The sequence below is a fragment of the Medicago sativa genome, chromosome 4 (genome assembly GCF_051527215.1).
Source record: "Medicago sativa cultivar Bolivia chromosome 4, Bolivia_mono, whole genome shotgun sequence".
Classification (NCBI taxonomy): Eukaryota; Viridiplantae; Streptophyta; class Magnoliopsida; order Fabales; family Fabaceae; genus Medicago; species Medicago sativa.
Genome location: NC_140752.1, coordinates 15,528,281 through 15,541,861, shown reverse-complemented (window position 1 = coordinate 15,541,861; position 13,581 = coordinate 15,528,281). Strand labels below are relative to the sequence as shown.

At 37.5% G+C, this 13,581-nt stretch overlaps 1 protein-coding gene and 1 non-coding gene across 2 annotated transcripts; one reads left to right on the top strand and one right to left on the bottom strand.

Annotated features, from left to right (window-relative positions):
- Positions 1 to 3,765: 3,765 nt before the first annotated feature.
- On the bottom strand, positions 3,766 to 13,170 carry LOC146926677 (uncharacterized). The gene has a single exon (XM_085700170.1). It carries the CDS (start codon positions 11,273 to 11,275, stop codon positions 5,831 to 5,833), a length of 5,445 nt encoding a protein of 1,814 aa, XP_085556296.1. The 5' UTR covers positions 11,276 to 13,170; the 3' UTR covers positions 3,766 to 5,830.
- LOC146926678 (small nucleolar RNA R71) lies at positions 10,665 to 10,771 on the top strand. Its single transcript, XR_015009139.1, has one exon. It is a non-coding gene; the product is annotated as a small nucleolar RNA R71 (small nucleolar RNA).
- Positions 13,171 to 13,581: the final 411 nt, after the last annotated feature.

Here is a 13,581-nt window from a genome sequence, read left to right as displayed (position 1 = left end):
TTTAAATTTCCGGTTTAAAAATTCCTGGTTTAAAAATTCCCGGTTTTTCAGTTTATAAAAAATTCCCTTATTCTTGGTTTATAAATACACAAAAATTCCCGGAAAAATATTTGGAAATAAATACACTGAAAAAACCTAAGGTCGACATATATACTAATGAAAATTTCAAAAATTTCATTTTTTTAAAAATCATTAATCTTAAAATTTTAATTAGAATTTTTCCAGAATTTTTATTAAAATTTTGAAAATTTTAATTTCCAGAATTTTCATTAAAATTTCGAAAATTTCATTTTTCCAGAATTTTAATTTTTTCAGAAAATTTTAAAATTTTATTTTTTCGGAATTTTTTCCAGAATTTTTCATTATTTTTCATTTTATTAGATTATTTTATTTTTTTAATCATTTTTTATTTTTATTAATTTTTCCAGAATTTTAAAAAAAATTCCGTATTTTTTCAGATTTTTTTTTATTTTTATTAATTTTTCCAGAATTTTAAAAAAATTTCCATATTTTTTCATTTTTATTAATTTTTCAATTTTCCAGAACTTTTTTAATATTTATTTCAATTTTTCATTTTTCCATAATTTTTTATTAATTTTCAGATTTTTTTTATTATTTTTCATTTTTCCAGAATTTTTTTTCAATTTTTTTTATTATTTTTCATTTTTGCAGAATTTTTTTATTAATTTTCAGATTTTTTTAATATTTTTTTAAAAAAAAATCAAAAATGCCACGTGTACCCCAATAAAAAAATAAAAAATAAAAATAATTACACAGTCAGCATGACACGTCAGCAGATTCTGCTGTCTGGTTCAGGTGAGGGACTAAAAGTGAAAGAATCTCAAATGTTAGGGACAAAATCTAAACTTTTTTTTTAGAGGGACTAAAACCGGAATTCGCTCATATTACAGGGACTAAAAGGGGTATTAACCCTTTTTTTTTTAAGGAAAGGTCACAACAACATGAAAGTGTATATCTATCTACAACTCCCTCTTCCAAATTATACGTGGCTTTAAGAGAAAAACGTGTCCCAATCATTAATTTTATTTTTTGTATTATATTATTTACTGTTTATTATTCTTTTATTTTAATTCTTTCATTTATCTTTTTCATATTATTTATTAAAAACAATTTTATAAAACAATTCATAACATTTCTTTCTCACATAAAGTCGATTACAATTTTTAAAACATATGAAGTGTACAAAGCGTTATACTCATTTCGGTCCTATTTATATGAAACATTTGACTTTTTTGATTCATTGCATAAATGATGTTTTTGATCTATATTCTATTTGATCTATATTCTAGACAAGATACAACAATTACTCAATGAATCTAAAAAATCAATTTTTTTTTTATAAATAGGACCGGAAGGAGTATAATTTAAGACGGAGGGAGTATTATATATATATATATATATATATATATGGGTTTTGTTACAAGCCACCCTTTGGTGGTGTCTTTTATCAAGTCACACCTTAAGGTGTGATTTTCACTTTTTAGTTATAACTTTGCTAAAAGACACCTTCATAAAAGTAAGTTGGTGTCTTTTCGCAAATGCTCATAGAGTAACTTGATAAAAGACACCTTCACAAAAGGTGTCTTCTATCATAACCCTATATATATATATATAAATATAATATCACCACCATTTTTCCATAATTAACCCTAGTTAGTGCCCTAATTTTAAGGGCTTATTTGACAATTTCCATTAACTTATTATTAATAAATTTTTTGGTCCTTGGTAAAAAAGAAAAGATCTTCAAAAACGAGTCGTTAATCTGTTTTCTCTTTAGCCAAGTATGGTTTTCTTTAATAATAATTAATTAATTAACACAGTCCTCCAAGTTGGACCACAGATTCCCTACGCATCCCTATCATATTGAAAATTGTTGTTGACACATTGCATAAGGTTGTGTCACACATGTAAAATACGATTTTGCCCCTCGACAGTTAACTGCCGAGTAATTCAAAATCGGCTGCAGTTAGCTGCCGAGGAATTCCTCGGTAGTTAACTGCCGAGTAATATGTTTCATCAGATGAAACAGTCACCTGCTCCCCCTACACACTATTTTCTCATCAACTTCCCTAAACTTCATCCAATCCCCCTAAATCCAATAATTTTTTTCATCAAATCTTGCTCCAAAATGATTCAAGCATCAAGCATAGGAGATATCAACACACTTTTGACGTAAAAAAACAAGTATTGTGCATTTTATTCGGTTGATTTTTAGGGTATGTTATGGGTTTCTACGTCAGTTACGTAGAACCCTGTCATGGGAAATCTCGGTAGTTTACTGCCGAGGAAATCCTCGGTAGTTTGCTGCCGAGGAAAACCTCGGTAGTTAACTACCGAGAAATACTTGTGAAAAATTTTCACACCGAAAAAATGGCAGCTACTGCCATTTTTTCCAAAAAAATTTTCCTTGTTTTTTTTTTTGTTTTTCTTTGTTTTTAATTCATTATGGCATTGATGTTTATGCATTAGTTAGTTGTTAATTCATATTTTTGTGCTGTTTAATTATAGTAATGGTAGAGAACGCGGAAGATGTTCCAGGAGAGACAAAACCAAATTTTGTCGAAATTTCCGGAGATGTCAAACCGTCTAAGGTTGAAGCCAAATGATAAGTCCGCAAGTGCACGGAAATATCGGTTTTAGTATAAAAGATGTCGAATCCCACAGAGACCAATGTCAAGTACCGTTATCTATTGTCACGTTGTTTATCTAAGGCGATACTATTTAATTTGGTTGCGAAATTGGGGAAAAACTTTGTTTTTAATTACTTTTAAAGACAAGAGACCGGAATATAATTCGTGTCGACCGTTGATGCTTGCTAAATTGTATTTTATTATTGTAACAGGACAATATTTTCGCGCGTAAAAAGAATTAAATTAAAGGGGTCGTCAGCTTTCGCGTTTACGACACCGAATTTTGACTTTGTAATCTATTCGACCGCTTTCGCGTGTACGCCTTACAACGTCAAAACTCCGTTTGAAAAATAATCAATTTACGCGCGAAAAGTTATTTTTAGTAGAAATGTTGTAATTTAAAGGCTCCGTTGGCTTTCGCACATCCGGAACCGTATTTTAAACTCATAGACGCCAGCTTTCGCGTGTACGACCATAAGTTTAAAATAGCCTTTTTGAAAATTAGAAATTTCTAAATTAATTAAAGAAAACGCTTTCGCTGTATTTCAAAATCAATTCCTAAAAATTCTACGGTCAGATACAGGTTTCACTCTTTCGATATGAAACCGGTATCACTTTATTTCAACTTTCGCTGTAAATATTAATCGTTAAAAATCAGAATTTTCAGACTTAAAAATAATTCCTGTTACAATTAGTAATCATACAACTTAACAGAGCATCATTGGTACGACATTCATCACATTCCGGACTCTATAGAAATCTACTCAGACATGGTATAACTAATAAATAAATAATTGTTCATATTTTGCATCATAATTGAAACAGATAAACAAAAGAATAAATTGAGTAATTAGAAACAAATAGATAGAACCTGCAATTCGATAGACACTTGAAATCAAAAGAAATAGCAGCTGATGCAAATAGGTGATTGAATGGAATGGAATAGCATTCACGTACAGCAGCAGGGAATGAATTCGAAAACGGCAGCGGCGAAACAGTAACAATTATCAATTGGAATTGAAACAAATGAGTGCAGCCTTTGTTAATCACGACAACAGGAACAGCAACGCAGCAAGTGAGAATAAATGAATAACAACAGCAGGAAATAAAAACGTAATATAAACCGCAGCAGCACAAGTGTATATCAGCCGTAATAAAGTAACCAATTGGAATTAAAGTAGCAATAACAAATAGTAACGAGAGTAGAACTTGGCTGAATGGAATAAAACAAAGGTACTAAAAGTATTAATATTCTAAGGTAGCATAAATGTTTGGGAATGAAAACAAAAGCGACTGAAAATTGTAATCTGTAAATCGCAAATCAGCACTTAAAACTCAGAATATAAGCTATTTCTAATTCACTAATTTCTCTCTAAAAAGCTTGGTGTCTACAACTGATTCTCCAAGGTCTATATATAGGAAAAAATTCAACAGAGAGTGCTTCAGATCATGTCTAAGGTAGTGGAGAATATGGAGGAAGTGGGCAAAGTGCTTCTGAAACGTGAAGACATATTCAACTTGACTCATGTGTTGGACTTTCCTTTCCATCTGACTTGTTGGCCTTTTAACCTTTTTTTTTTCTTCTTTTTCCACCACCATTTTTCCTAATAACGACGCGCATGACCTTTAATCAACATATACCTGAAATAGACACACAATACCAACATAACAATGCAAAAATCTAAAGAAATCAAGATCAAAACATGTGTGAGTCGAGTCAAAATAATAGTGCATTTTACATGTTATCAAACTCCCCTACACTTGAACCATTGCTTGTCCTCAAGCAAGAGACAAGGGACAACATCAACATAATTCAGAAAAACATAATCAACTAAAAATCAATTACATTATTATTTTTCAAGGCTTTGTTCTCAGGGTGCACTTATCACAACCTAAACACTTTTCAAAGATCACATCAACCCTACAACAGTTTCAAGTGAGTGTGTGTGTGGAGTCCAGCTTTTTATTGCGCCTGTGTAAGAGGTATTATGAGGAAAACATGTTCTAACTTCAACAGTAAATCAACCGAGAAAAGTCATTTCTTCATTTCATATAAGAGAGATGGGAATTTAGTTAGAATTAAATTAACAATTTAAGCACAAGGGACTGCAGATTGCTTAGGGGCTATCTATCCTCATAGGAAGTCTTTATGGAGAGGGTGTCCTTTCCTCCTAGATTCAAAATCACCCTAAGTAGTGCTGCAAAATTTTTATCATCTCCGCGTAGGAAGTCTTTATGGAGAGGGTGTCCTTTCCCCCTAGCTTTGATGAATTTATTTCCTCTTTTGAGGGATTTGGAACTTAAGCTCAATTTAGGGAGTCACCACCACATTTAGGAAGTCAGAGAGAGAATGTCCTTTCCTCCACATGTTGGTGCCATTCTCCCGCCCCATTTTAGTTTAACAATTTATAACAATAAGGCACATTATTTCCCACACAAACTTATACTACTTTTACTCTGAAGACTTTTAAGGGTCTAAGTTACCATTAAAGTTAGAACGTGCTCCTTAAAATACCTACTCATACACTTACTCAAAGACTGCAACTTTGTGCTTTTCTCAAAAAGAGAATTTTCACAATGAAACTGATATGAGTTTAGTGAGATTTAAAAAGGAAAAGGTGTTTACATGCACAAAATCATCATCAAACTCAACCTTCAAATAAGAAAAACAAATTTATTATTATTATTATTTTTTTTTTTTTTGAAAATTTGGGAATTTATTTTATTGGTTCAAGAAATAGGAAAATTAAATAACAAAGCAAAAACACAAGCATAAATGACTCGACAGCACATGCATTGACTCGATAACACTACTTTATTAATGAAAATGAAGATCCTAAACCATTAAGGTGGGAAATTCCTCCCCCACACTTAAAACCTACATTGACCTCAATGAAAATAAACAAAAATATGAGAAAAAGAAAGATATTACCGAGCAAGATCAATCGTCGATAGAATCAACTGGGGCGTGTACATACGCATGATCATGAAGTGGTTTGTACCTGCGGAAATGTTAGCATGAAAATATGGGGGAGGGGGTGGATTATGGTGTTGATCATCTTCGATTGCATCTTTTTATTCACTTAATTAGCTAAAAAAAACTAAACTTAAACTCGTGGGTTGCCTCCCACGCAGCGCTTCGTTTAATGTCTGTAGCTCGACTTTTCAGTGCTTGGCCCTTAAGGGGGACACATCACTAGAGTAGCGACATGTCCTATTTTCTCTGCTGGATGGTAGTGCTTCAGTCTCTGGCCGTTTACTATGAACTTTCCGGTGGATCCACTCCAAACTTCAATTGCACCGGATTGGTTAACTTTAGTCACTTCAAATGGTCCACTCCATCTAGAGCGAAGTTTTCCAGGGAAAAGTTTCAGCCTAGAGTTAAATAGCAGTACTAACTCGCCCTCATTGAACTCCCTTCTAGTAATGCGCCTATCATGCCACTTTTTAGTCCTTTCTTTATAGATCAAGGCATTCTCATACGCATCTAACCTCAACTCCTCTAATTCATGCAGGTCTAACATCCTTTTTCCTCCGGCATCACTATGGTTCATGTTCAGGGCTTTGATGGCCCAATATGCTTTATGTTCTAGCTCTACCGGGAGATGGCAGGATTTGCCGTAGACCAGCTTAAAAGGGGTGGTTCCAATGGGTGTTTTGTATGCCGTCCTATAGGCCCAGAGCGCATCATTTAACTTTGAAGACCAGTCTTTCCTTGAAACAGAGACAGTTTTCTCTAGGATTTGCTTAATTTCTCTGTTAGAGATTTCTGCCATTCCGTTTGTCTGTGGATGATAAGGGGTAACCGCTCTGTGCCGCACTCCGTACTTTGTCATAAGGTTTTCAAATATTTTTGATATAAAGTGAGATCCACCATCACTGATGACAAGCCTAGGGACACCAAATCTTGGGAATATGACGTTTTTGAACATCTTAACCACTACTTTTGCATCATTAGTGGGAGAGGCAATGGCCTCGATCCATTTTGACACGTAGTCCACGGCAACAAGTATGTATTTATTTCCCATCGATGACGGAAAAGGACCCATAAAATCAATTCCCCAGACGTCAAAGACTTCCACTTCCAAGATGTATTTTTGGGGCATTTCATGTCTCCCGGAGATGTTTCCGGTGCGCTGGCATCGATCACATTCCATAGTGAAAATATGAACATCTCGGAACATGGTGGGCCAGAAAAGGCCAGCTTGAAGGATCTTTGCAGCAGTTTTAGACTTACCCATATGTCCTCCACATGGCGAGGAGTGGCAGTGGGTAATGACACTTTCTATCTCATCTTCTGGGATACATCGACGGAAGATTCCATCAACACCTCTCTTAAATAAAAGGGGGTCATCCCAGTAGTATTGCTTAAGGTCATGGAAAAACTTTTTCTTTTGCTGATAGGTCAGATCGGGAGGCAGAACTCCAGCAGATAGGTAGTTGATGATATCAGCGTACCATGGAACTGTAGTTTTACCCAAAGCTAATGCCTCCTCTGGATCCTTTTTTATGCTTGAGCTTCCTTCCTCTAGGAAGTCTACAAGATGACCATATCTAGGTGCCTCAGCTCTAACAAATGCCACCAACCTATCATAAGGGAAATGGTCATTTATGGGCAATTCTTCCACTTTACCATCATTGATTCTTGACAAGTGATCCGCTACTACATTCTCTGTTCCCTTTTTATCTCGGATCTCCATGTCAAACTCTTGAAGCAGTAGTATCCACCGAATAAGTCTCGGTTTTGCATCTTTCTTGCTTAATAGGTACCTGATAGCTGCATGGTCTGTGTAAATGATAATCTTCGATCCCACTAGATAGGAACGAAACTTATCAATTGCAAAAACAATGGCTAGAAGCTCCTTTTCAGTCGTGGCATAATTAATCTGAGCTTCGTCAAGTGTCCTACTAGCGTAATAGATTGCATGTAATTTCTTATCTTTGCGCTGTCCCAAAACAGCACCTACTGCATAATCACTAGCGTCGCACATGATCTCAAATGGTTGGTTCCAATCTGGAGGTTGCATTATAGGGGCAGAGATCAATGCACGTTTCAGCAGTTGGAAAGACTCAAGGCATTGTTCATCAAAGATGAACTCAGCGTCTTTCATCAAAAGGCCAGTCAATGGCTTGGTGATTTTTGAGAAGTCTTTGATAAACCGCCGGTAGAAACCAGCGTGTCCCAGAAAACTTCGGACCTCTCTTACAGTTGTGGGAGGTTGCAAATTCTCAATAACTTCGATTTTTGCTTTGTCAACCTCGATTCCTCTATTGGACACCACATGGCCAAGGACTATGCCTTCATTTACCATAAAGTGGCACTTTTCCCAGTTTAGCACGAGGTTAACTTTCACACACCTCTCCAATACTTTCTCCAAGTTGGCTAGACAGTTTTCAAAACTCGAACCGCACACAGAAAAATCATCCATGAAAACTTCCATAATGTCTTCTAGGAAGTCGGCAAAGATTGCCATCATGCATCTCTGGAAAGTTGCAGGTGCGTTGCACAGTCCGAATGGCATCCGCCGGTAGGCAAATGTGCCATAGGGGCATGTGAAAGTAGTTTTCTCTTGGTCGTCCGGGTGAATTGGGATTTGAAAGAATCCCGAATAACCGTCCAGGTAGCAAAAATACGAGTGCCTAGCTAAACGCTCAAGCATCTGGTCTATGAACGGGAGAGGAAAATGATCCTTCCTGGTTGCTTTGTTTAGCTTTCTATAATCAATGCACATCCTCCATCCCGTTACTGTGCGCTTGGCGACTGAGTCTCCTTTCTCGTTCTGCACCACCGTCATGCCACCTTTCTTTGGTACCACGTGCACCGGACTAACCCACTTACTATCAGATATAGGATAGATAATCCCAGCATCAAGAAGCTTCATTACTTCTTTCTTTACCACTTCGCTCATGTTAGGGTTCAGTCTCCTCTGATGCTCTCTAGAGGTTTTAGAATCCTCTTCTAGCATAATCCTGTGCATACAAACAGAGGGACTGATTCCCGTGAGATCATTAATTGTGTAGCCTAATGCTTTGGGATATCTTTTTAACACATCAAGGAGTTTCTTTGTTTCCTCTTTCCCTAGGTCGGCATTAACTATGACTGGGTGATTCAATTCACTGTCTAAAAACTCATATCTAAGGCTTTGGGGAAGTTCTTTGAGCTCTATCTTTGGTTGCTCTGGTTCAGGCATCAGATCAGGAGTAAGGTCGAGGCATTCTAGAAGTTGAGAAATATCATCCTCGTCTTCCTTTAGTTCCTCTGTCGAAGTCGCAACCATCATCTCAGTTGGTGGAGCTTCTGACGACAGTTCCTTAATGCATTCATCAATTATGTCAACAAAGCAACATGTGTCATTTATGGCAGGGCCTTTCATGAATTTAGACAGTATGAACTCAATCTTTTCTTCACCAACCTCAAAGGTAAGCTTTCCTCTCTTTACATCAATAATAGCACCGGCAGTGGCTAGAAAGGGTCTTCCTAGGAGGATTGGGGTGTGAGAGTCTTCACTTATGTCCATGACAACAAAATCAGTGGGAATGTATAACTGACCGATTCTTAAAGGAACATCTTCCAGTATTCCGACTGGGTATTTTATGGAACGGTCAGCTAATTGTAAGGACATTTTGGTTGGTTTCAACTCTCCTAGATTTAGCCTCTTACAGATAGACAAAGGTATCAGACTCACGCTAGCACCTAAATCACACAGAGCTTTATCGATGATATGGTTACCGATGACACAAGGAATTGAAAAACTCCCTGGATCTTTTAGCTTTGGCGGCATCTTATTTTGAATGATGGCGCTGCACTCCTCAGTAAGTGCTACGGTACCATCGTCATCGATCTTCCTCTTGTTGGTCAGTATCTCCTTTAGGAATTTAGCATACGAAGGCATTTGAGTTATCGCCTCCGAGAAAGGAATACTGAGATGAAGCGTCTTTAGAAGCTCTACGAACTTCTTAAACTGACCTTCCGTTTTAGACTTGGCGAGTCTTTGAGGGTAAGGGATTTGAGGTTTGTATGGAGGAGGGGGTACATAAGGTTTTTCTTTTTCACTCTCCACTACCTCCTTAGGCTTGGATGTTTGCCCATGGTCAACGAGTTCATTCTCATTGTTTTTGGCAGAGTCAATACCTTTTCCTACGTCTCGGTCTCTAACTCTCACAGCAACGGGATCTTCTAACTCTGTTCCGCTTCGAAGCGTTATAGCGTTAGCGTGTCCCTTGGGGTTCGGTTGTGGTTGGCCTGGGAATGTTCCGGCTGGGGCAGCAGTAGCTGCCTGCTGTTGGGCCACTTGGGATATTTGCGTTTCAAGCATTTTGTTATGGGTGGCCATAGCATCAACTTTGTTAGCCAACTGCTTAATCAATTCATTGGTATGAATGTTTTGATTCATGAACTCTTTGTTTTGCTGAGTTTGAGCCAAAATGAAGTTTTCCATCATAAGTTCCAGGTTTGACTTTTTTGGAGCAGCAGGAGCAACAGGGGCTCCTCTTTGGCCTTGAAAACCAGGGGGATTTGCAGGTGCAGGACTGGGCGCAAAGGTAGGATTGTTATTCTTGTAGGAAAAATTAAGGTGGTTTCTCAATCCAGGGTTGTTCGTGTTAGAGTACGGGTTACCTTGCGCATAGTTTGCCTGATCGGTTCCAGCTAGCAATTGACATTCGGCGGCGATGTGCCCAAGGACTCCACAAATTTCGCAATTTGGAGTCACAGCAGCAACAGTAGCTGGTGGAGCGAGGGACAAGTTGTCAAGCTTATGGTACAACGCATCCACTCTAGCATTCATGTGGTCAAGGTTGCTAACTTCGTACATTCCTGCTTTGGGTTGTGTTTTCTCCACTTGAGCGCGTTCGCTCCCCCACTGGTAATGGTTTTGCGCCATGTCTTCGATAAGAGCATAAGCGTCATTAAACGGTTTGTTCATGAGAGCACCTCCCGCAGCAGCATCAAGGGTCATTCTTGTGTTATACAACAGACCATTGTAGAAGGTATGAATTATGAGCCACTTCTCTAGTCCATGGTGTGGGCAAGCTCTCATTAATTCCTTGTATCTCTCCCATGCTTCGAAAAGCGACTCACCGTCTGTCTGCCTAAAACAGGTGATTTGGTTCCTGAGTTGTGCCGTTTTGCTCGGCGGAAAGTATCTAGCAAGGAACGCCTTCTTGAGCTCATTCCATGTTGTAATGGAATTGGACGGTAGGGATTGTAGCCACGCTCTGGCTCGGTCCCTTAGGGAGAATGGGAATAGGCGCAAACGAATGGCTTCAGGGTCGACGCCATTTGCCTTTAACGTATCTGCGAACTGCACGAAGACAGAAAGGTGCAAGTTCGGATCCTCCGTCGGGTTTCCGGAGAATTGGTTCTGCTGCACTATTTGCAGCAGAGACGGTTTGAGTTCGAAATTGTTCGCCGCAATCGCGGGACGAACAATGCTCGTATGAGGCTCCTCGTCTGAGGGCACAGCGAATTCCTTAAGTGGCCGATTATCGTTAGCGTCGCCCATTTCTGTCTGAGTTTCAGACTCTAAAGGTGTTTCAAGTTGTAGTCTGCGTCTTACTCGGAAGTAGCGCTCGATTTCGTCTATGGGTCTTATAAGATTATCGGCACTTTTGGTTCTTCGCATGCAATATTTTTTTGATTTTTTTTTTTAAATAAAATAAAATAAAATAAAATGCCTTAGTCTATACGGTGTGACAACGGAGTTACGATATTGCCTAAATTGATCCCCGGCAACGGCGCCAAAAACTTGATAAGTCCGCAAGTGCACGGAAATATCGGTTTTAGTATAAAAGATGTCGAATCCCACAGAGACCAATGTCAAGTACCGTTATCTATTGTCACGTTGTTTATCTAAGGCGATACTATTTAATTTGGTTGCGAAATTGGGGAAAAACTTTGTTTTTAATTACTTTTAAAGACAAGAGACCGGAATATAATTCGTGTCGACCGTTGATGCTTGCTAAATTGTATTTTATTATTGTAACAGGACAATATTTTCGCGCGTAAAAAGAATTAAATTAAAGGGGTCGTCAGCTTTCGCGTTTACGACACCGAATTTTGACTTTGTAATCTATTCGACCGCTTTCGCGTGTACGCCTTACAACGTCAAAACTCCGTTTGAAAAATAATCAATTTACGCGCGAAAAGTTATTTTTAGTAGAAATGTTGTAATTTAAAGGCTCCGTTGGCTTTCGCACATCCGGAACCGTATTTTAAACTCATAGACGCCAGCTTTCGCGTGTACGACCATAAGTTTAAAATAGCCTTTTTGAAAATTAGAAATTTCTAAATTAATTAAAGAAAACGCTTTCGCTGTATTTCAAAATCAATTCCTAAAAATTCTACGGTCAGATACAGGTTTCACTCTTTCGATATGAAACCGGTATCACTTTATTTCAACTTTCGCTGTAAATATTAATCGTTAAAAATCAGAATTTTCAGACTTAAAAATAATTCCTGTTACAATTAGTAATCATACAACTTAACAGAGCATCATTGGTACGACATTCATCACATTCCGGACTCTATAGAAATCTACTCAGACATGGTATAACTAATAAATAAATAATTGTTCATATTTTGCATCATAATTGAAACAGATAAACAAAAGAATAAATTGAGTAATTAGAAACAAATAGATAGAACCTGCAATTCGATAGACACTTGAAATCAAAAGAAATAGCAGCTGATGCAAATAGGTGATTGAATGGAATGGAATAGCATTCACGTACAGCAGCAGGGAATGAATTCGAAAACGGCAGCGGCGAAACAGTAACAATTATCAATTGGAATTGAAACAAATGAGTGCAGCCTTTGTTAATCACGACAACAGGAACAGCAACGCAGCAAGTGAGAATAAATGAATAACAACAGCAGGAAATAAAAACGTAATATAAACCGCAGCAGCACAAGTGTATATCAGCCGTAATAAAGTAACCAATTGGAATTAAAGTAGCAATAACAAATAGTAACGAGAGTAGAACTTGGCTGAATGGAATAAAACAAAGGTACTAAAAGTATTAATATTCCAAGGTAGCATAAATGTTTGGGAATGAAAACAAAAGCGACTGAAAATTGTAATCTGTAAATCGCAAATCAGCACTTAAAACTCAGAATATAAGCTATTTCTAATTCACTAATTTCTCTCTAAAAAGCTTGGTGTCTACAACTGATTCTCCAAGGTCTATATATAGGAAAAAATTCAACAGAGAGTGCTTCAGATCATGTCTAAGGTAGTGGAGAATATGGAGGAAGTGGGCAAAGTGCTTCTGAAACGTGAAGACATATTCAACTTGACTCATGTGTTGGACTTTCCTTTCCATCTGACTTGTTGGCCTTTTAACCTTTTTTTTTTCTTCTTTTTCCACCACCATTTTTCCTAATAACGACGCGCATGACCTTTAATCAACATATACCTGAAATAGACACACAATACCAACATAACAATGCAAAAATCTAAAGAAATCAAGATCAAAACATGTGTGAGTCGAGTCAAAATAATAGTGCATTTTACATGTTATCACCAAACCAAACATTGATGGAGCTTCCGTCCATGTTGAAGCTTCTAAATATGTTGGCCCCGGTGTCCTCCCACTTAAAGCCCACGAAGTTGACACGACTAGGTTTTTTTCGGACGACGTTAAGTGGAAAGATAGAGAAGAATTGCTTGAGTGGGCACGTCGTCAAGCAAATAAGGCAGGATTTACAATTGTTACACAAAGATCAAGTTTGGTCCATCCAATGTTGCGCCTAGTGTGTGAAAGGAGTGGAGCTCACAAAGTGCCCAAAAAAAACCGAAGCATGCGACAACGGGCTCAAGAAAATGTGGGTGCTTGTTCATGATTAGTGGATATCAAAGTACGCAAACAAAGGAATGGGGATTGAACATTCTTAATGGAGTTCACAACCATGCGATGGAGCCGGCTTTAG